At 38.5% G+C, this 23748-nt stretch overlaps 1 protein-coding gene across 1 annotated transcript in view; it reads right to left on the bottom strand.

The window, feature by feature from the left end:
• INSR (insulin receptor) overlaps window positions 1-23748 on the bottom strand; it is an 81882-nt gene that overhangs the window by 22334 nt on the left and 35800 nt on the right. The window contains exons 3-10 of the mRNA XM_026698857.2: window positions 9462-9777; window positions 7671-7816; window positions 6785-6929; window positions 6263-6477; window positions 4792-4918; window positions 3722-3969; window positions 2516-2683; window positions 1100-1298 (exon numbers count right to left, since the gene is read on the bottom strand). Coding sequence (XP_026554642.1) covers window positions 1100-1298; window positions 2516-2683; window positions 3722-3969; window positions 4792-4918; window positions 6263-6477; window positions 6785-6929; window positions 7671-7816; window positions 9462-9777 — 1564 coding nt within the window. The remainder of the gene's footprint in view (window positions 1-1099; window positions 1299-2515; window positions 2684-3721; window positions 3970-4791; window positions 4919-6262; window positions 6478-6784; window positions 6930-7670; window positions 7817-9461; window positions 9778-23748) is intronic.

Here is a 23748-nt window from a genome sequence, read left to right as displayed (position 1 = left end):
ATTAGGACTGCAGAAAAAACAATTACTACCAACCTGCCTTCCATTGAGGACCTGTATACTTCACGAGTCAAAAAGAGGGTTGTGAAAATATTTACAGACCCCTCACATCCCGGACATAAACTGTTTCAACTCCTTCCCTCAAAACAATGCTATAGAGCACTGCACACTAGAACAACTAGACACAAGAACAGTTTTTTCCCCAAAAGCCATCACTCTGCTAAACAAATAATTCCCTCAACACTGTCCAACTATTTACAAAGTCTGTACTACTATTACTATTAATCTTCTCATCACTCCTTATCACCCATCCCCTCCCACTTGTGACTGCATGCCTGTAACTTTGTTGCTTGTATCCTTACGATTTATATTGACTGTTTCCTAGTAGTATGATTTGACTGCTTATTGCACCCTATGACTATCATTAAGTGTGGTACCTGATGATTCTTGACTCTTGACAAATGTATCTTTTCTTTTATGTATACTGAGAGCATTTGCATCAAGACAAATTCCTTATGTGTCCAATCACACTTGGCCAATAAAGAATTCTATTCTATTCTATTCTATTCTATTCTATTCTATTCTATTCTATTCTATTCTATTCTATTCTATTCTATTCTATTCTATTCTATTCTACTCTATTTCTATTCAACGTAAACATTCATTTAGCAACAACAATTCTAGCATTCCTGTTGTCACTGTTAACTGAACCCTGTGACTCAGGGGTTTCTTGGCACATTGTAAAAGCTCTCAAGGAAATGGCTGTTTTCCAAACAGAAATAGTGTTAGTATTGTTCAGTACTATAAACTAAGTACTCCAACATAGCGGTCCCAACCTTTTCAGCTCTGTGGACCGGCAGCAGCGGGGGGGGGGGGTCTCGTGTACGCCTGCCACTTGCACAAATGGAGCTTCACACGCTCATGTGCTTACCTGCTGCTTGCATGGCCCAGTTCCCAACAGACCACGAATCAGTACCGGACTGGGGACTGGAAGCTGGGGATCCCTGCTCTAATACAGGATAGTTCCATCTCTAGCTTTGAAAGCAAAGAAAGGAAGTCTGTCCTCAGTAGAGCCAGAAGAAAGCCAGACTCAGGGACTTACCTCTGAACAAAGACTTCATTGTGCAGGTAATTCTCAAAAGTCTTCCTGAAGGCAGATTCCTCCAAGTCCCTCTTGATCTGAGAGTCTGTTTTAGGGCAGGTACAACAGTTTTCACTTCTTTTGTCACCCTCAGTCCCATTGTGCTTGAAGTTGTCTTCTATTAGAGGGGGAGACCATGTCCAAGAGGGTAGCTTCAAGCCTGCAGGATGGATAGATAATAAAGCTTTTATGTCTAATGATCCTAAAAGATGAATGGTCAGTAAGGAAATAATAGCCTCAAGGTCATCATGTTTTTAAATATGTAATGCCAATTCCTACTGGAAAGAACTGCAATTCAAGCAAGGTCCTCTTTAATTGAATATGTCTGGGGGTTGAATATAGTACCTGACTACAGCTTGCTAAAGCAATCACTCCTTCTCCCCGGATCATGAAGGTGCCCTCAAAACTTGTTGTATAATCCCAGAAAAATATATGCTTGGTTTAAGGATTTGCAGATAGATGTTATTTGTTTCTACCTGCTCCATGAAACTTTTCTTAATTCAAAACAGAGGGTTAGGCAGCCTGTTACATAGCCTACTAACCATGTTGGTTAGATTATGGGAACATTGGCCCAGCATGTGTAGAAGATGCCAGTTATGTTCAGACATTTTAGTTAATTGCTGTTGGTTAGTGTAGGGTTGCTCAAATCACCTCTTTCCAGGTTAATCAAAGAAGCTTAATTAAGGTTAAATCCACAGTGCTGGAATATTAATGTAGCCGGAGTTAGTTTATTAGATTTTTACCCACTGCAATTCATCAGACTCTTGCTGCTTATAGATACAATTAACCAAAAATACAAACATGACTAAACCCACAAATCACAATATCAACAAAGAGGTGTTGTAATCCAAATACCTTTTTGTACAGCTCAGTTGTCAACATGTTCTGAAAAGGGGCCGAGTGAAATCTAATCTCAAGCCAGAAGCCAACCCAAAGGGCTGGTGCCACCCAAAAGTAACTATTTTTTCTGAACATCACCTTTCTAACTTATTAAAAGTGGGGAACAATCTGCTGCTACTCATGGCACAATCGTAAGGTTGGACAGAGTTGTGTAAGAAGATACAGTCTTGTATGAAGTCCCACACCATAAAAGACTTTTATAGCTTAACACCAGAACTTCAAACTGCATCTGAAGTTTTACCAGGAACTAATGCAGGGATACAATACAGGTATCACAGGTCCAAGTGATAACTGCAGGCGAATATCTGGGCTGCTACATTCTCTATGAATTAAAATTACTAGATGCTTTTTAATGACAGCCCCATATGGAGTAGAGGTAGGCTAAATAGTGGACTAAATAAGCGCACCAACCTACTTGCTCTGAAAATATCAGAAGTTTAAATCTGGAAACAGGGGGACACAGCTAGCCTGCCTTACCCTTCAGGCAATAATCTAGTTCATAGAGTTCACTGTCTTCACTTTGTTGTTCCCAGGATATCATATAATGTGTAATATTCCCATTGGGATGAGACGGTGGCTTCCACTTCAGAATGATCTGTGATGAAGAGTTGGAAACAGAAAATGGATCCTGGGGGACACTTGGCACTGGAGACAAGAGAAAAAAATATATAGCCATCAAAAAATAGGAACAAGGCGAACAAAACCTTATCAAGTCACACAATGAGTCTCTCAATAGAAGAGAATGTTTGTAGCTGGGAATTTAGCTGTGAGGACCTTGGTGCACTCTGAGCTTGGTTATTTTCTTGCAGATGTTTCATTACAAGCTAGGTAACATCATCAATGCTAGTACAGAATGGGGTTTGCTCTAGTTTTATATACTAGTGACTTGCCCTGTCGGTGTTGGTGGGAGTAGTCTTCATGGTCCCTTGACTGGACTGTTGTTTACTGTTAGCTTGTTTATCTGAGTGGGTAGTTGGGGGTATTCAGGTATTGCTTACTACTTGATTGTTGGTTTAATGTTAATCTTGATGTTAATTTAACATCTGAATGCTGATTGATGATGAGTGTTTTGGAGATTTGCTTCCTTTTCGGCTGTTTAATTGTCTCTATTTTATTCTGGGCTAGTTTGATTGTTCTTGGAATGCTATGGCCACTTCTGAATAATGAACTTTAAATGGTAAATAGAGCAGCCAGACAGATTCAGAGGACAACTAATCAAGAAGATAAGGGGTCTGGAAACAAAAGTCTATAAGGAGCAATTAAAGGATCTGGGTATGTTTGGCTTGCAAGAGAAAATTTAGGGAAGATTTTACAATGGTCAATTATAAATTATTACAATTATAAATAGATATCTATAAATATCTAAAAGGATGCAACATACAATAGTGGACCTATTTTGCTAAAACTAAGAGTGGGGCAAGGACCAATGAAATTGAATTAAAAAGGAAAGGGGGTTCAGGTGAATACTTTGGGGGATTTCCTGGTGTTGAGAATTGAAAAAGATTTTCAAATGGGTCACATTAGATAACCTACAAGTCTTTTCTAAAAAACTCTGCAGCAATACATTAACATAATTATCTAGTACATAATTATTAAGTCAGGGAATCAATTACAACAATCCTTCCCCCAAGAACTGTTTTGACTGGCAGTTCTTAAACATTGCAAGACAGTAGTACTGCTCACCAGAAGCATTAGTTCGAATGTATATGATCTCGCTCTTTGCCCCATAGATTTTCTGCTCATCTGTATGCGTGACCAGTGTCTTCACAAAAATGGCATACTGAGTCCAGGCTTTCAGGCCCCGCATCAGATATCCAGGGTCTTTGAGTTTGGCATCGGATGCCCGGGAAGGAGGTTCAATATCCACCACCGTCCAGCTGTTGGAGCCACAAACATCCTGGCCATCAAATTCCGTCACGTTCCGAAAGGGACTAGCCCCAAAAAAGAAGGGAAAAGACACTAGCTGCTATTTCAGAAAAGCAATACATGCGTGTAGGAAGAAATGTGCTATTCATTCTAAATGGGGGGCAAGGGATACAAGTTCAGAATTATGGAGAGGGAAAAGAACTCTTCTCTCTAACCAGACTGGCCAATGATAGTGCTAGGTGTGTAGAGAATCCTATCAGCCTAAAATGGCCAAATAACCCAAGTGAACAAAGAATGCCAATTCTGGTGTAGTACAATGGTAAAGCCAAGCACTCAAGAGCAAGTGCATCCATACATGAAGCTATTCCCACTAGCAACTTGATAGCCTCCACTGGGTTACGAATAAAAGCAGAGGCCACGATGTTTTTTGCCTACTGAACATAACTGACATTTTGCTGTTATTTATTTCTTTTAATGTGAAGCATTTTTAAAGCTAAGTGTAAGATTAGTAATTAAAAAATGGCTAATGTCAAAAGTTTGGATGTATTTAGAGTAACTACAAAGCTAACTTTGTTTTTCCTCACGGTTAATCAATTTATTTTACATTTAACATATGATCAAATCTATTGAATATCACTATATTTTTGTAATTGTAATATTTACAAAGCCTCTTAGATACAGGTTGCTTTGTTCTGTCCAACTATGAAGACTAGTACTTCTATCTACATTCAGTCTCCAAAAATATTCAATGAAAGAAATAAAGCTGGAGACAACTCTGGTACTTTCTGGATCACTGGCCATTAACCTTTCTCAGCCTTGCTCTTCTGCACTACACAATATAGGCTTGATATCTGGGAACCTAACTTTCACAAGGATTGTTTACTTACGCTTCCTTATAGAACACCATGAAGCCCAAAAGGTCACGGAAGTCCAGTGGCCAATATGGCTCCCATTTCAGTACAATTTTGTCACTGGATGTTTTTATCTTAGTAAACTTCAGCAATTCATTCTCACCTGCAGAAAATGACATCACATTTGTATTATCAAACATTTGCGCGTACAAGAAACAATGGTAAGACCATACCAAATTGAGTATTTGGTGTTGTATCTAGAAAAGTAAATCCCATACTCTGTGCGACTCACAGAAGTGATGTTAGTTCAATAGGAAAGTAATGGTGAATTAGAAGAGAAAGTCAAGAGCATTTGTACCCAGTGATTTGTACCCGCCTATTTGTGGGGTTACTGTCAAATGAAATATCATGGGCTTGAACGCAGGGCTTGAACTCAGAGACCAAAGTAGGTGTTAATGAAAAAGCCATCATGGGACATTGTTTATATCATGCCTTTATTATTTTTATAAATAATGGCAAACATACCTATTATTCCTTTCTATTTTCCCCACAAGAACAACCCTGCAAGGTGAGGTGAGTAACTGACCCAAAAATACCCGCCAGCTTTTATGCCTAAGGCGGGAATAGAACTTACAGTCTCCTGGTTTCTAGGCTGGTGCTTTAACCACTAGACCAAACTGGCTTGAATCAGAGGAACATGAACAACACATTGGACTATCAGAAATAAGAGAGTGATTTTTTAAATCTGAAAATGGAGGTAGAGAGAGAAAGAAAGAGGGGGGTAGTATGATCTTTATTACCCCACCCTCATGAATTAATACAATGCAGGCAGCTGTGGCCATAGAGATCAAGCCCCTCTGATCTTTAGAGAGACGGTAGAGAGCCTCTCACACACATATGTGCTATTGCTAAGGGAGGCTGTGGGGACAAATTGTCCTGTGCTCTGCCAGCCTGGCAGAAATTCATAAACGAGGGCTGGATTTGCTTTACAATTCAGTCAGAAAATATATAGCATACATAAACAGGATGTTATCAATTTGGAAGCTACATCTTTGAGTGCAGAAACATTCCCAGAAGAAAACAAAGCCAAAAACACAACAAATGTATGGTTCTGGACCAATGCCCACTTCCTCTCCTTGTTGCTTTGCGATTAAAATAAAGCTTCAACCACATTTGTACGCAATTACTGACCCCAAAGTCAAAGGGAGAGTGGTAGCATGATTCCTAAAGCCATTGAGATAAATATGCCTTTGGTCTTTGCCTAATCCAAAAGTCTTAATGCAAAACAATTTTCTAATTAACAGCAAAAACAAGAGACTGAGAAGTAATAATCAATAAACGTTACTTAAGATGAACACAGGTGCATACAGATACCCCAAAAGATTAGCTATGTGCATCCTAACCAAGTAAGATCATGTTTATCCTCCACTCATCCATAACTAAGGAAAGACATATCGTATCATTTTAGAATTACTCATTTCCTTGGATAGCAGCAACTCATACTTACAAGAAGCCTGGTCACCGTTGGTCTTGAGAGCAATATCATTCTTCTCCTGGCGCCCTTTTGTTCCTGAGATCTCTTCCATCTTATGGATTTCTGACAGGCACAATTTGGGGTTGTAGTAGAAGAACAGCTTCCCTCGGGCAATAGTGAGATTGTGTTTGCTCCAGTCCCAAAGCTGGCGGAGATTCTGGTTGTCCAGGGCATAAAATGAATAATTTCTGGACAAGGAATAAAAGGACATAAAGAAAATAAATGCAAAAAGAAAAAGAAAAAGAAAAGAAAGAGATTGCCAAGCAGCCTCTTTTTTCATCAGCTCTCATTTCTAAATCCCCCTCAAAACCTCTCTTGAGAGTAGAGACCAAAGAACAGGAGATCAAAACCAACTATCACTTTTCCTACCCTGGGTCTTTAATAGCAGACTGACTTGCTTGTGATGCTTTATGATAATGCAACAGTGGCAAAAGATATAATTGCTCTCAATAGTATTTTCAAGGGTTCAAGATATATCTGAAGAACTGAACTTACCCTGCTTCCAAAGTCTGTCCTCTGATCAGATGCAGCTTGCGGAAAAAAGAGAGAGACACCAGGGCATAGGAGCGACGAATTTTCAAATAACCTGTTATTTCTTCAATCAAACCAAGGTTGGCTTCCAACTCAGCAGCAATGTTAGCTAAAGGAGGATGAAACATCAGCCATTCAAGCCACAAAATTATGAACAAAGAGTAGCTTCTTATTCATACTGCGTCCTAACCTATGTGAGGAAGCACCCAGAGTCACTATTACAATCACCAAAAATAATAATCAGCATCAGCAAGTAGCTTCCATGCCCCCAAACAGAGGCATATGCCATGACTAAAGGCAACCATGGTCTTTCCCAGGCATTGCTCCTTTGTCCTTTACTAGTGTGCTTGCTTATCTTATTAGGCCCGGGTTGAACTACCCAGGACAGTACAATAGAAGTTCCCTTGGTTTAAGTGCCAATCAAGTGTTTTGAGAATGGCATTTGGGAAGTGAATAGGATCTGCAACAGTTTCTTTGGGGGGGAGGAGGTATATTGGAAATGTTAAAGAGATGAAAGAGATTCCTTATATTTTTGCAAGATTTAAATCTGCCAGTTTCCTCCTTAACTTACCCTCAAAAAGAGATGTCAGTAGGCCACATTTGGCCCTTAGGCCACACTTTTGCATCCCTGAGCTTTGTAAATTTGCATGATTGAAAATAGACTGGCAAAATTGTGACTTTCTGGTAGACTAAAATTTGGGAATATCCTCCAAGTCTAACTTGAAATACACCATCATCCCTCACCCAAAACTTTTTTAAAAATGTGGACATGGTCACTGGACAGGGAAAAAAAACTGTTTTACACTTTCTCTTGATTGGCAGAAAGTAAAACCGGACATAAGACACTCACTTCCTCCACGAATGTTGATAGTCAAGCTTCCATTCACAACGGTGCAGCCTCGGAGAGCCTGTGCAGCAGTAACCGAATCTATTATCTTTCCCTCACCCATATCACAGGTTTTGGGACAAAGACCCGCACAGGGTGTGCAGAGCAAGCTGAAAAAGAAAATACCAGAGGGGATCATTCAGGCTGTCCAATGCTCAATATAATGGATAATGGTGCAATAAAACACTAACTTTTTCCAATCTAGGAAAAGATTCTAGAGTTCATAGCCCCTATTACACGAACCTACAATCTGCAAACAGGTGATGCCTTAATAATTAGCTAATCTCTTCAGGTAATTTTTTTCCCAACCTCAACCAGGACAAAGGATTTGACAATACAGCTATCATCTTGTCCCCATGGTTACATTGGTTTGTTATCTTCCTGGTTCCTTAATAATTCAAATTTCAAACAAGATTTTTTGCATAGGATTCAATCATCTTATAGAATTTTTAAAAAAATAAATATATCATAGTGAAATCAGCAGGTAGGCAAATAAAGTAGTTGGTATGTTGCCAGCAAAATGCTATCATACTAGAATGGATTTACTTTCACAAAAGCAAAGAAAACTGCCACCAGGCTCAAAACCCCATATTCGTTCAAAGTTCTTGGAATGAACTGAACTGAAAAATATTACAATTAATACTAATGTCCAGAAAAATATCTGATTTACTATTAATTTATTTTATTATACACACTCTTCATACGACTCTGAGCAGTTTAAAACTAAGAACCAAAATAGAAATAAAATAGAAATAGAAACAAGCTCTCCTGTGATAAACAATTTAATTGCCAATTATCTTTTTTTTTTACTGAGAATGCTCCGAATTGTCCATTTCCTCTCTTCTATGAACATGTTGCTCTTCATTTTTCCCTCTTTACAACATAAGAATTAACAAGGAATCAGAAAATCCAGTCATCTCCTTGCAAAAATTATGATCAGCTGGAAGGAAACAAATTCCAAGTACGGAAAACCAAGGAATGTTTTCCAAGTATTTGGAAGGCAGAACAAATATGTGTGTATATATAATTATCATTCCATCCAATTCCATAAACTGTAGAAATACTAAGTTGCTTTTAAATAATATATGCATACATTAAGTATATTTTCACTCAATACTATCTAATTTAAAATGATTAGCATAGTCTGCAGAATATATCTTAGACTATTACTTAAAGAGTAAGTATTCATGATTTAGCTTTACTCTTGATTTTAATGTTACGGGGAGAAAAAGAACATTTCTACCCTTACTGAGAGAAAGATGTCAAGCTATTTTCTAAAGTGCCTGAAGGCCAGACAAGGAATAATGGATGGAAACTGAACAAGGAGAGATTTCACCTGGAAATAAGGAGAAACTTTCTGACAGCGAGAACAATCAACCGATGGAACAGCTTGCCTTCAGAAATTGTGAGGACTTCATCACTGGAGGCTTTCAAGAAAAGTCTGGACTGCCATTTGTCAGAAATGGTGTAGGATTTCCCGCTTGGGTGGGGGGTTGGACAAGATGACTTATAAAGTCCCTTCCAATTCTGATTATCTGTTATCTGAGAACTATGACAGCACTACAAATCTGAAAGCTTCTCAATATTTTAGATCGCAAGTTTCTTTATTATTGCTTGGCACAAAATGCTATTTCCCCCTTTTTTTATTTCTCATTTGTAATTTATTTGCTACTAATCCTGATGTACCTCTCAAAACACAGCTATGGTATCTCTACACCCACCAATAAGAAGAGACAATAAAAAGGAAGAACTCACTTGGTAGAGTTCAAGATGTAACCGGAAGGGCACTCAGAGATGCATTCGCCATTGTGGATAACATGGCATTCGGACTTGCGGGCCATCTTGCATTTATTGTGTAGCTCCTGACAGAAGTTGAAAGTCACACACCGCCAGCCTTTGTAGCGATAGTAATTAGGTGGACATTTTTCTATACACCTGCCATCCAAAAAGAAATTCCGGCATGCCACACACTTCTCTGGATTGTTGGGCTCAATGCAGTTGCCAAGGCACTCTGTATGGCAGCACTTGCCAGTTGAGGTACAGCCCTGAGACTTACATGCGGGAGGACACACTGGAGAAGAGAAATAAGGAGATATTATTACTAGGCATTTTTAGAAGGAGATGCTCCTCACCTCAAGGAAAACTGCCTTTACTGCTTCATCAAAGCATACTAGACACATTAGAGTCCCCCATAAATGAGCACTTTATGGCTATTTACCAGAATGTCAATTGCCACTCCCACAACCCAGCAGATTGATTTTATTACTTCTGCTTACCTTTGCCCTTTTTCTAAATAGTAAAGTGCATTTCCAGTGAACACAGTGAGCTGCATTACTTGACATTTTTGTTTTCTATGAAAGCTTAGGAATCCTATCTAAAATTGAGAGGCATTTTTTAAAAATAATGATGATACAAAAGGCTGGTCCTTCATAGCAAGGTGGATTCCTGTTTTTTAAGTATAACATAATATTTTTAAAAATATAAAAAGTCAAGTGGCCATGACATTGAGCAAATAGCAAAAGAGGTATAATGATGCCATAGGACAGGGGGTCAAACTCGATATCGTTGAGGGCCGCAACAGTGTTGTGTTGGCCTCAGGGGGCTGGGGTGGGTGTGGCCAGGGCAGGCATGGGCAGCTTGACATCACTTGTGCTGAGGGCACCTGTGGTGGCCTAAGCGTTCTGCCAGAGAAAATGGGCTCCCGAGCTCCGTTTCAGTTGTGACAGCCTCCTAAAACCGTCTATGAGTGAAAATGGAGCTCCATTTTCAATGGCAGAGGCACCACAGGCCAGTCTTTCACTGTTTGCAGGGCAGCCCCATGGGCCACATCTAAGCACCCTGTGGGCTGGATCCGGCCCCCAGGCCTTGAGTTTGACACCCTCCATAGGACCATGTGGTAGATTTCAAGATCCCAAATCTAAAGATCTAGTTTTATTTAAAGTTTTGCAATGCAGCATCTTATCGTCACAAGACCGAATTCCATATGTTTCAATTCAGTCCAAATACAAACATTAAGTTTTAATTTTTGACCACACACTGTTCACCATCCATTCTTTGTTTATAACAGTTTCTGTTTTGTTTCTCCAAAAGAATTACCTTCATTCTACTGACTCCTTCCCATAAACCCTCCTTCTTTGTGATACTTGTTATACTTTTATTATGAGTCCACTCAAACATACTAATATCAGTTTTGGAACATGCCTTTTAATATCTAGACTGGCAAGACCCAAAGGTACTTTTTTCAAGGGGCAACTGGTCTTTCTCAAAGGTCCCAAAGCACCTTTGGGACAACCATGACCAGGATGACTGGGAATCTCCATTGGCAATAAGACTGACAACTGTTTACTCAACTTTAATTTTTTTCAACACAGAAAAACTGGTGATACAGGGATGGAGGAGGTGGATGGCGATGTACATAGTTTAATGTACTTGGAGCCATTTCTTAAAAAAATAGCATGCCTCTCTTCTTTTTATCCTTTTTTAAATAATCAACATACTACCAAGAATGACATGGTTAAAATCAGAACAAAACAAGCAGAAATGTAGACTTCAGAGGAAGGACAGAATCCCTTCATAGAAAAACTAGCATCGGCCTAGGATTTGGCTATGGAGACGCCTCCCCACCATGCTCGAAAGGACTCACATGCTATTCTAACATCATTCACCACTTCAGCTCTCTATGCCAGTCCAAAGGCTCTACCGCACAGAATATTACTAATAATTCTTAACTAATAGCAAGTCCTACAGGCAAGGCTGGAGTAAGGTATACAGACAAAATAAGGAACTGAAATAGATAAGAAATATCCTTGTCCTTAATTGAGCAAAATGATAATCAGGAAGAAAGCTTCCCCCCCACCCCACAAAGTTGGTTGAGGGGATAACCTTTAGAAAATAACTAAACTATTCCTTTTACCTTATAGTTGCTGCTCTCCAGAAGTGAAGAGGCAGCATACAGTAAAGCTCAGAGCAACAAAAGAGACCTGCTTTAGAGCAAAAACTACTGGGTGTCTAAAGCCAGTAGCCAAGTTTTGATCAAAATATGTATCTCAAAGCCACAAGCTTCTGGATCCACAGCCTCACATGGCTTAAAAATAGAACTTTTGAAACCACGATGGGGCTTTTCAAGAAACAGAAAAGCTTTTGAGAACAGGAAGGGCACTGAGTTTTTCACTTCTTCCATGATACTGTCAATTCTAATGCAGAAGCAAATTAACGTATGTATATTGATCAAAATATTTGTTGTTTTCTAGCACCTTCTGTTGTTGTTTTTTACTTTAATCTTGATAGGATCATATAGTCTGAAATGTATTTGTGGTACTTCAAACCACTAAACAGAGTTAACTAATGAAAAGTGGAGTACGGGGTTTCATTCCAATATTCTGTTCTTAACAGTCCCAAGAAAGGCTCGTGAAAAGTCAGAGCCGATACGACTGCAAAATGACTCAGCCTGGAAAGTGACAGTAGTCTATAAACAACAAGAGCTTAATTGATTTATTTTCCAGCCCTGTGAGAGTAATAGGCAATTTCCTTGTACTTTCTTATTATGCTTGTTGCAACTGCTGGTCTGGTAGTACAAGAGAGAAACCACATAAAGGAATATTTCCAGAGCAATGCAAAATACTATCTCTGAAGTTTCAAGAAGCACACCAGTTGCATTCTTCTCTGGATATTCAAACAGAGCTATAAAGAAAGCTCAGTTGGCTGTTTATGGCTAGAAGGGGCTAGCAGATACCCATATTAAGCAAAGGCACCCGATATACTTCCAAAAGTCTAGGCAGATGCTACCTACTTAGAAAGACAGAACTTCTCCATCTAGAAGAAGTCTATCCTTGATTATTCGTGGAGACAAATGGGAAATAGATGGTTCCTGCATGTCTTCCTTCTCTGAATTCTTTCAAAGAATATGGGATGACTGCTATTAGTAACAAATGCAAGTTAACTGAACTTATTGATCCAGCACAAACGCCTTCATGTTCTTTATTCAGCAGCAAAGATTCAAAACAACAATTAAACAGCTTTTTCCCAACTCTGTATCCTCAAAGTGTATTGTGCCCTTCCCAGAATTTCCAGTCAGCTCTCTGGCCATCTTAGCTGAGAATTTGGGAAGCTGTAATTCCAGCATATCCAAATAATGGCTGGACAGGGAAAAATTATTCCAAGTAATCCTGAGTCTTGGAAACTGGGCAACACCTAACATTTAACATAAATAAATAAATAGACAGATAGTAAGAGTTTGTGTCAATAGCTGGAGAAAGAGATTGTTTTTAGTCATCCTTGTCTACTCCACCAAACAAAATTCAGTTTTTACTTTAACTTAAGTAGATAAGGCTTTAAAATGCAGGATGTAGAGATTGCATGGTGCAGTAAAAAATAGTCAAACAACTCTGGGAAAGATTTAAGAAGGCAAGACAGTAGCCACCCACCATCCCCAAAGTGTGGAAAGACATTTACAGCACAGTCTTGGAAACCAAGTTTGCTAAGATATATACAAAACCAAGAAGAGTTAAACACTAAAAGGGCCTTGTGTTTTACTTGTGCAACATGGAACATTTAAAGAAGTCTGGTTTGCTATCTACACTGCCTTGTGTGAAGAATGGCAGTGCTAGGAGAGCATCAATTTCTTAGTATTCCAGAACAAGAACACTGCAGACAGATTCATGGAACGATAAACAGGTACAGTGCACCTGAAGGCTGTTCGTGGAAACAATATACTATGTTTCTCATATAATAAAGCCAGGTCTTTTTTTTTTTTTTTTGAGCCCCCCAAAAATGGCTAGGCCGTCTTTTCGGGGGTGACTTAATTCCCCACCCTTGCATCTTTGGGCGGGCGGGCAGCGATGGCTTGGATGTTGACCTTGGCATTGGTGGAGCACTTCATATCGGGGTCAACACAGGCAGCACCATATCCGGGTGTGCAACAAAAGTACTTCCTAACAGCAAGCCCCCCCACCGTTCCCCCCCATTTCGCATGTTTTAATACAGGCCTTAATATTGGGGGAGAGGCTTAATTTAATTTCATGCCTATAAAACATGCTGGGACTTCCTATTGGGGGAGGCCATATTGTTGGAGAAACAGGGTAGTTCCAATGATTAGAACTGTAAATATTCACTGTTAGCTTTGGTATCCATTTTATAGAGATCCCACCCACCCGCAAGTAAGGACAATTTTTCTGCAGTCTGCCTGAAATCAGAAAAGAGACTGGAATAGCCAGCTGAACAGGATTTTTTTATGCCTTTCAGTTAATGTAAAGAATTCTTCCAACTACTACTAAACTATTTAAGTGCTACTAAGAGAATACTCTATGGAAGCAAAAGCTGGAGTTTAAAGAAGCAGGATAGGAAGAATACTGAAGCTTTGGACTTTGGTATGAGAGAAGACTTCTGAGAATTTCATGGAGAGCCAGGGAAACAAATGGATCCTAGAACAAATCAATGCAGAGGTTTTCTTTTGAGGCACCAGGCTTAAATTATTCTATTTTGGGTACATTATACCAAGACCTTGCTCTCTGGGGGAAGGTTCTAATGCTGGGATAGGGTCAAAGAAAAAGAAGAGGATGACCAGCAACAAGATAGTTGGACTCAGTTATAGTGGCAATGGGGGCATCCCTAGAAGACGTGAAAGACAGGAAAAAAATCTATCCACATGGTCATGAAGAGTCAGTAAGAAATTGATGGCACATAGTCAGTCTCTTGGAGAATACAGAACTGCCAAAATGAGTTCACAAATATTCAGTACATGAAAACAACTCCAAGTATTTGCCAACACTCAAATGTGAAGACACATGGTCTCATTTTCTTGGAAGACTGTGTGATATCTTCCATTGTACTCATATCAGTGGATAAAGTGTAGATTGGGGAAACTGACTTCACGTTCAAAATTCCAGATACTTAGAACCAATGTCCTGAGCAATGCCTGTGCAGTCCTACTTCAGAATCTGGATTTATATCTATATGTCAGGTCTTTCACATATGCTTGAAAAGATGACGCCTACACTGAATGAAGGAGAAGTGAAGCCTTAACGATAAATCTATGGTTGCTTACGTGGCCACATCTTCCTCAAATGAGAAAGAAACATAGAACAAAGGGACAACGTTTAAATAGGCATATGAAGGATTCCTAAATTGCAAAGCATTCCTACATTTGAGAACTTTATACAGTAGGTTTTCCCTAGCTCCACCCCGTACCGCTATAGAACATCTGACTACAATGAAGATAAAATAAGAGAGCTCAGAAGTAATATCTGACATGCTGCTAAGTGCTTCAGTAAGAACAATAATTTAGAAAACACCTGCGTGCACATGGGAACACCTAGCCAAGATCATTCAGCCCCTTTACTCTCAGCAGCATTACTTTCTGGTAATCCCTAAACTGAGATAATTTTGGCTCATGCTGATGGGATTTTATTTATTTAATGTTTCAAGCATTAGGGCATTTGGTCAAAGATTCAGGGGCCCTGCTCAGGAAAAAAAAAAAACCTTGGGGAAATTTTCTTAACAATACAATTACTCAATTTAAGGCAATTTGTGTTTAAATACAATTATTTTGGATAAGGGAAGAAAGAGTGACAAAGTCAGAGAAGCAGTTAAAACCATGACCAGCCTGGACAAGAGAGTAACTAGAGCCTTTGGACTTCAAACAAGAAAACAGAACATTTTAAAGCTCCAGATCCTTAGAAATCCAGGTCAGGAAATGCTTCTAACAACAGAACCGCCCTCACCCTTAGCCAATACATTGGCTGCTTGGGGTAGGAAGCCATTCAACACATTTTTCTATCTTTGCACAAAGCAAACAGATACTTAACCCCTTCGGAACCCAAGAGAAGGGAAAAGCAGCCCTCTCTACAGGCTTTATACGAATACAATCTGGGGGAAAAAGAGATTCCTACTTTAAATCTATGTGTGTGTGTGTTAAAGCCACGTTGCAATTGTGATAATAATAAGATCTGACAGGGGGGGTAAAGCTTAATAGCAAAAAATAATAACTGAAGTTTGAAAGTTTTTAATTTGCTTGAAACAGCTTATTCTGGACAGAATCCATAGGCAGAATGATGAATCTGTACGTACTGTTCTAACCAAGCACTGCTGGAGTAGGAGCACTCTGAAGACTGTTATATCTATAAGGGAGAAATTCCCCTTGTTTTTTTCTCTTGCTTTATTGTATATGGAAACAATGTCTAGGCCATCCTTCCTCTGCCTCCACCCTTCAAAGTTAACAGTTGCTATGGAAACCTTTTCCTAAATTATCCAAGTTGTGGATACAATTTCTTGGCCTTGAATGCATGTGACAGGTCTTCACTAACATCACCCTAAATGTTTTTTTAGCTCCATTCTCGCTCACCAAGAATGCTTTCCTTTCTACGATCCCGGGTTCCTCATTTAAAAATGCTCTGCAAATGCAACTAGCACCATAGGAAGACAAGTGACTCTCCTGCAAGTGGGACAGTGTTGTATGCTCTGTGTAGTAATGAATTCCTAGCTTTGAACTGCAGTGTTGGACATTTAAAATGGTTCTTGGTCAAGCACTTGTCACGCTGACAAACAAGCTCTTCCGAGTCTCCGTTCAATTATATATTTACAAAGATAAAAATACAGATCGTTTGTTTGTTTGGTTGGTTTTGTATAAGAGGTGAAGGAGATTAGCAGACCAAGAGAGGTTTGCCTGGGGTTCCAGGAAAGCAAGTAACACAAGACAAAAACATCTGCGGAGAGGAAGAAACAGGATTGGTGCAATAGCTCCATTAAAGTGTTCAGCCTAAGGAGAGATCGAATGCAGCTGGTTGTGTAATACTGATTGATATAAGGGTGGAGCAGTTCCCTATGATGCCATACTGACTCCTGGTATTGGAAAGTATGTTCAAGAACTATACTTCTATATCTTCCATAGAAGTTATTGATGACTCTTAGACCTCTTTTTGAGCAACAACTCCCAAATTCTGTTTATTGTAGCCAATATTTGATTCTTTGGCCTCAACTAGAAGTTTCATGTTTTCACTAAACTTGACTTTTACTTCATTTTCTTATGTCTTAGCTTTTAAGCACGTTTTCTAAAGTCGTGAATTTTTCTGAAAAAAATTGCCGCAGAAGATGAACTAGAAATCCCTGTTACTCTCTAATATATATATATATTTACATATAATGACTGTTCAAAGTTACAACAGCATCGAAAAAAAATAATTATGACTATTTTTCACACTTATGATCATTGCAAGATTCCCATGGTCACATGACATAAATTCAGATGTTTGAAAACTGACTTACATTTATGACTCCTGCAGTTTCCCGGGGTCATGTGATTACCTTTTGCAACCTTCTGACAAGCCACATCAATGGGGAAACCAGATTCACTTAACAACCATGTTACTAAATTAACAACTGAAGTGATTAATTTAACAAATGCGGCAAAACTCCATTTAACAAATTTCTCACTTAACAACATGAATTTTGGGCTCAATTGTGTACTACTTATGTTTGTGTGTGTGTGTGTATGCATGCGCGCACACACCAGCTTTGCAATTCAATAAACTGGCAGGGAAGCTGAGCATATTTCTACAAGAGAAATCTAAGTACCAGTCCCACAGGCAATAAAACTAGAGTAAATGTGAATAAAAGAAATGTCTTTCAATATTAAATAGCCTTCCAGAGCAAGGAGAATTTCTCTGTTATTATATACACAAAAGAGCTGCCCATAGTTCTTAAAAGACTGACCAAAATGTTATTTTAGTTAATCTGTTGGACTGGCACTAGAGATATCAGATTCAAGTCCACCCTCCACAACGGAAATTCAATGGATAACTTTGATAACATTCTCCTTCAACCCAACCTATCTCATAAGATTGTCATGGCAGAGAAAAATGAAAGGAAGGAGTATTGTATACCTGCTTGACCTACTGAACAAAGGTTGGGATATTAATCTAATCTAAACTGAACTAATCATCCCATCTAAATAAATAATTTTTTTTGCAACAGAAAGTTATACAACTGCCATCCCCATTTCTTAAGAGACACAATGTACTCAGAAAGTCACACACAAAGAATGTAGTACATGAAGTTGCCTCTAATTCACAACATTTTCCATTACAATAAACCTGCCCCTCTTTAAAATATGCCATAAGGTTTTTCTTGTTTATTAAACACGGGGTTTTTGGCTTACATGTTGCTCTATTATTGGAAGAAAGTGAACCCACTGCTCTATAGTACAAAACTATTGAACTGCTATCATCTTATACTTCAAGATAAAGAGACTCTAATTTTCGATTTTAAAAAAGCCTTTCAAAAAAAGAAAAGAAACAGGTTATTTGTCCTCAATGTTTCTTAAGTGGGAACAACCGAATGAATTGCCACATGTTTACTGTACACAGTGCTCCGAAAACATGAAATAGATCAAAATCTGGATTAGGCTGCATGTAGAGCAAGGAAGAGGCAATTCCTCTTACATACCAGTTTATAAAACGTCTGTTTGAGTTTGCTCTGTGTAATAATTCTCTACACGTAGCTATATTGTTTAATCCAATTAAACTACCTAACATTTCCCTGCTCCAGCTTCAGGCTGTTAAAAGTGGTGGATTCTGGGGTTTCAACATCCAAGCATAAGCTTCACTTACCCACTTCTTTGATCCTTTTTGTTGGCTCCAATAAAAATATTGCCGTACTGTGGTTATAACATTAATTTTCCTGTTCTGAAATGCTTGCAGCAACAGCAGGTGGCCAGAAGAAATGCATGCTTTGCCATGTTTGCCTCTAACAGACACAGCCTGGAGACAAGCAGCCCTCATTCCTATCCTGGCTAGCAAATGACACCATCACAATGTTTTTAAAGGTTAATTGCTGCTGTGGAATATAAAAAAAAAATATTTGGCCCTGGGTCAGAAAAGCAGCATTTACATCTCTAGATGTTTTGAAAAAAATAGCACCAACTCAACAAACACAACTCTTTCCAGGCACGCCATAAACTATTTGCTCTAATAAATTACTAGAATTTCTGTTGCTGCCCTGTTTCAAGAATGCAAGATACTTACTAACAGATACACAGACCTGATAAGACACACACAAAAGACCCCACAAGACAGTGAGGTGAGATTACAAGAAATATTCCAAGTTTTTCAAGCAAGTACTTTTATTATCCATGACCAAATAATAAAGATGAGCTAACCTTTCAATTCCCCAGAACTGTTTTGTCAGACTGAAAGCGTGAATTACAATGCTGTAGCCACAAAGTTTACTTTAGTCAGTTCTAAGATTAACACAAAGTCTCTCCTCATAATAGTTTCTTGGAGAATGACAAAAACACATAAACAAAACATTCAAAAGTTTTTTGATGTCAGATTTTTATACAGAAGTGTAAGAAGTAACTCTTTAAAACTAACCCTCCATAAATCCCATAGATTTCACTAGACAAGTGGTATCTTCAAACACAATGTTGACGTAAAGAAGAAAAACGTGATTTACAAAATACTAACAATTTCTTTTATTAATCCCTCATTTGTTAAAAAGAAAGGACATGTGAAATTTGGTTTTGATTATTAAAGAATATGTTAATGGATACTGACCTCATCTGTCCACATGAAAGCTCTAGTCCCATCCTACCAAAAAACATTTTTAGAGGATGGGTTTCCCCAATGGGAAACTTTTGCTTGTAATCCAGAAAAAAAAATAGCCATGCTAGATGCCATTCCAACTGCTGCTAGTCTGAAAAGTATTAGGAGAATTAAGAGAGAGGAAATAGGAAAACCAAAATTTTGATGACAGATGACAGATGAAAAGAAAAGAAAAGAAAAGAAAACGAGGGAAGGAGGGAGGGAAACAGTACGCACTGCTGTTTTTAAAATATTGAGTAGGCTTTCAAAACAAAATCAAGAGAGAATACTGCCTTCATATATGTGGGTTAAGCCTGGAATTACTGGGAGTTTGTAAGGATTAAGAAGCAACCTAGAATGTCAGGGAAGGTTGATATACTTCCAAGAAATTTCAAATATTACAAGAAAACCAGTGTATACAACTGAAGAACTCTAGTTGGGGGAAAACGAGTTTGCAAGAAATCTAGACGGCTGCTATGAAGGATAGCAGTTGTGCTGTTGAGACCACAACATGTTTGAGCTAAGCCAAAACTGGACCGATACTAACATTACAAAAGAAACAAGCCCGACAAATGGTGAGAAGGAAAAGAGGGCTATTCAGAGACCCAGCTGTAAAACTAGAGAACCATCCAGTAAAACAAGGATTCTTGAGCAAAAACAAAAACAAAACAAATGGGATCCAGATTCATTAACCACAGCTTTCTGTCATGTTTGAGAGTTCACATAAAGATTACAACTGATTAAAAGGACTTTGAAACCAGTGTAATGCAAAAAAAAAAGACCAAATAAGCAGATCTCTGGTTTGTTAGGTATTCCTTAATGAAGCTCCACCAAACCTCTGCTCAATTCCAGCTTTCCTACCCGCATGCTTACTTCAAAACTTTCTGCACATTTTCCAAAATGTCAAAATGCTCTCTACAGACTCTCTACAAACAAAAATACCCCTCAGTAACCTTTTTTTTTAATTCTCAGCAGGTAATTTTTATTTATAAATGTTAAGGACATAACACCATGATCCTTTTGAATTGTGTGCAAAAAACATTTCATGTTTATTCAGGAAACAACAAGATTAACCCAGCAGGTGTCTCTTTCCTAGAGTTGATCACTTATAAGTAAAATAAACACCACCACCCGATTGAAAGAGCTATGCAGCTTTCAGTTCCCCAAGTGCTATTGCCTACATAGACAAAATTGCACCACCTACAATACTAGCAAGCAATCTGGGGAATTGATAGCTTCTTCCCTCTATTTCTCCGCCCCCCACCCCCACCCCCCAAAAAAAATTGAGGAAAAAGAATGTAAAAACAGGCCACAAAACAAGTTTCAGAAAACTGGGTATACTTTTGGTCAACTGGCTATTGGCAGAAAACCCCAAAAGTGGGAAAGAAAATTAAATTGTATGTTATGAAGAAAGCCACAGCTGTAAAAAGAAGTACCTTATGCAGTAGTACACTATAAACCTATTTTGCAGATACTCCCTAGTTATTTTCAATTGTTCTCAATCCAGCATTCCTACTGGACTGGATTGAGATTTTTTTTTTTAAACAACATCAAGATCCTGTTTCCAGGGTATCGTATCATACATGCAATGGAAAAATATTTCTGCCAGAGTCCTGCTTTGTAACATTCAGAGTAGAGGAATACAATTTACTAAATGTTTAAAGTTCAGGTCATTTTACCCTACTTCCTGCTGCTATTCTTTCCTTCAGTTTCATATAACTGTGTGGAACTCCAATGCTAGATCAAAATTTCCCTGGTAACTACTGAAAATGACAACACTGAAAGAAAATAATTGTAATAATGGCACTCCAGTCTTGATTTCCAAGTACTCTGATCCTCACTTAGAATTTTCCTTGAGGAAACAAGCAGGCAATCACCAACCACAAGGAACAGACTCAAGAATATAGAACACAAAAATAATTAAAATAGGATGGGACAGCCTGCTGCCTTAATTAGCCCAGTGTTGTATCTGCACCTCTTGCAAATTCTTGGCCTTTCCCCACTGCTGAGTTGCAGTACTTTCAACCCATCCTTGAGTCAGCAAAAAAAAAAAAAAAAATACAACCCCACACAAAACAAAAACACTACGCTAAACCAGCATAACATTATCTCCAAAGCCAAACCCTATTCTGACTACATCGCCTTCCCATTCACTGCACTCACTTTATTTCCCTCCAAAAGGACATCACTACAATTTAAGGGCAACTTAAACCTGATTCATTCAATGCCTGGGGACAAGCCAAAGACTGTATCATGGGGACATGTAGAAAAAATAAACTGCAAGGGCACATTTGTACCATGGTGAGGGGCAAATAGAAAAAGATTCCTCTGTGTCATTCTATCTTACGCAATATACTACTGTATGCGTTCCCATTATGCAGCTGATTTTCCACCGTACTTGCTCTGCTGACTCTTGATCTGCAGGAGAACTAAAATTGCTAAGTTTAAAAGACAGCTATCAATTAATCCAGCTATTGCAAGGTGATTTTGGAAAGGAGAAATTAAAGTAACAAAAGACTGCAAAACAGCAAAGGCTGCCTATTGTCCCCAGGTAAAAGCAGGTATTTTCTGATAGGTACTAAATACAGTAGCCCATGATGGCTTTTTTCTTCCCTTTGCATTATTGAAGCAGCCAATTGAATTCAGCATTCAGCCATCTACTGCCTGGTTGCTGCTGAGGTTTTATTCTGATCTCAACCTTTTTATTCATTCCACTTGCCATTGTTGTATCCTCAGCATCTTGGTAAAAAGAAACCAACTCTAAAACTGTTAAGATTCAGTTGTGGTGCTTTCCCATCATTCTTTCTCCATTAGTCATTCTGGAAATTACACAAAAGTGGCATGCATATTTGTGCATCATTATGCATTAAGTTGTTATCTGCCTAAAAGCAAGCATCAGATAGAAAATTGCCAAAAAGTGGTAGAATTCATAAGATACGAGGGCATCATCTAACAAGAAGGCATATATCTTTCAGGAAACATGCCACAACAGTGGAGGCAAGAGAGTAGACAGATTGACCATATTGGTCTCCTGATTTAAGAGCAGAGGGGAAAGGTTCAGAGCCACATATTTATGCTAATAGCAGGACACAATAAAAGAGCAACTACTGTATATAGAAGTCTAGTCATTATTTTTAAATCTGAATATATGGTTTTAAATCACAATACTGAGAGCTTATACACTGCTCAGAATCAGCAATTTTTAATGATGTGTAAGCCCTGCAAAAAATCATAATAAAATATTATTTTTGCTTCTCCCTCATGATTCAGCCAGTGATGTTTTAAAATTCACAGACCAGCACAAGTATCTGCAATTCCTGAACTAATTGACAGTTGGAAAGATTTTGGCTCCGGAAGATGTAAGCAGGTGTGGAAAACGCATGGCTCTCCGGATGTTGCTCAACTGCAGCTCCCAGCAGCTTCAGCACAGCAGTGTCAATTGCAATCCATACCGTACTGTATTTACCCTTTAGCAGTTTCTAAGGGCCCTATAATCCTACAAAACTGCCTTGTGGGTTTATGTAGGTGTGTGTTCATGAAGGTCTATGTATGTGTGTTGGGGTTTTTTTTGGGGGGGGGGAAGGAGGAGAGAAAACCAGGCAGTCTTTCTTGATTTACTGAAAACTTGTAAGACTGTGGTGTTATTTAAAGTGCCCAGATTTATTTTTCTCATCCTTTACCTTCAGTTGAAGTTTTAATGAGAAGGTACATCAGGATTAATGTTACATTTCAACTGTCATCAGAACATTTCCTCTACCGCAGTTCTTCTTTACGGCAATGAGGAAGAAAGACAATCCAGCGAGGTAGTCATTGGATTCTACAATGGATTTCTCAGAGCTTAAAATAATTTTTAAACAAAGAAACAGCTAGCAATTATTTGGATGTAATTAGTTGGACCAATGTCCTCTGTTGCTGTCCAATGTCTAATCTACTATTATTCAGTCTCTAGGTACGAGCCTGTATGGAATTGATATATATTCTATGAGCTACTTTAAAAAATGTACAAGGGGTAGATTCACATTTTAGATTAAGCTAAACAAGCTAAATGACAAAATACAGGAAAGGCACTTTCATTTTTATGAGACATGTCCTACATAAATCCCCATCCATGATTACTTAACAATTTTGATTAGTATAATTGCTGTATTAAATTGTTATCTGATCTGAATGACTGATCATGGGCCATCAAGTCAGGGTTAACTTTGATGAGGACAAAGACAGACCATTTCCAGAACCATTCTTCGGGGCTTCCAACGGGACACTCATTGTGCTGTTGTTGAGTCCATCCACCTGGCTGCTGATCATGTTCTTCTCTTTTCTTTCATGTTTCTCTTACAGGCCTCTCAAGAAAGCTAGGTCTTCATGCAATATTTATTTATTTGTTATACTTCATAATTTTTAACCATCTATTTCCCTCAGAAAGGGCTCTGAGTGGTATGTAATATCAGCAATAAAATTAAACATTTAAA

This window comes from Pseudonaja textilis, chromosome 1, assembly GCF_049901715.1.
Source record: "Pseudonaja textilis isolate UNSWEBS1 chromosome 1, rPseTex1.2, whole genome shotgun sequence".
Taxonomy (NCBI): Eukaryota; Metazoa; Chordata; class Lepidosauria; order Squamata; family Elapidae; genus Pseudonaja; species Pseudonaja textilis.
Note: the sequence above shows the minus strand (reverse complement) of the source record. Positions and strands in the feature narration are given on the sequence as shown.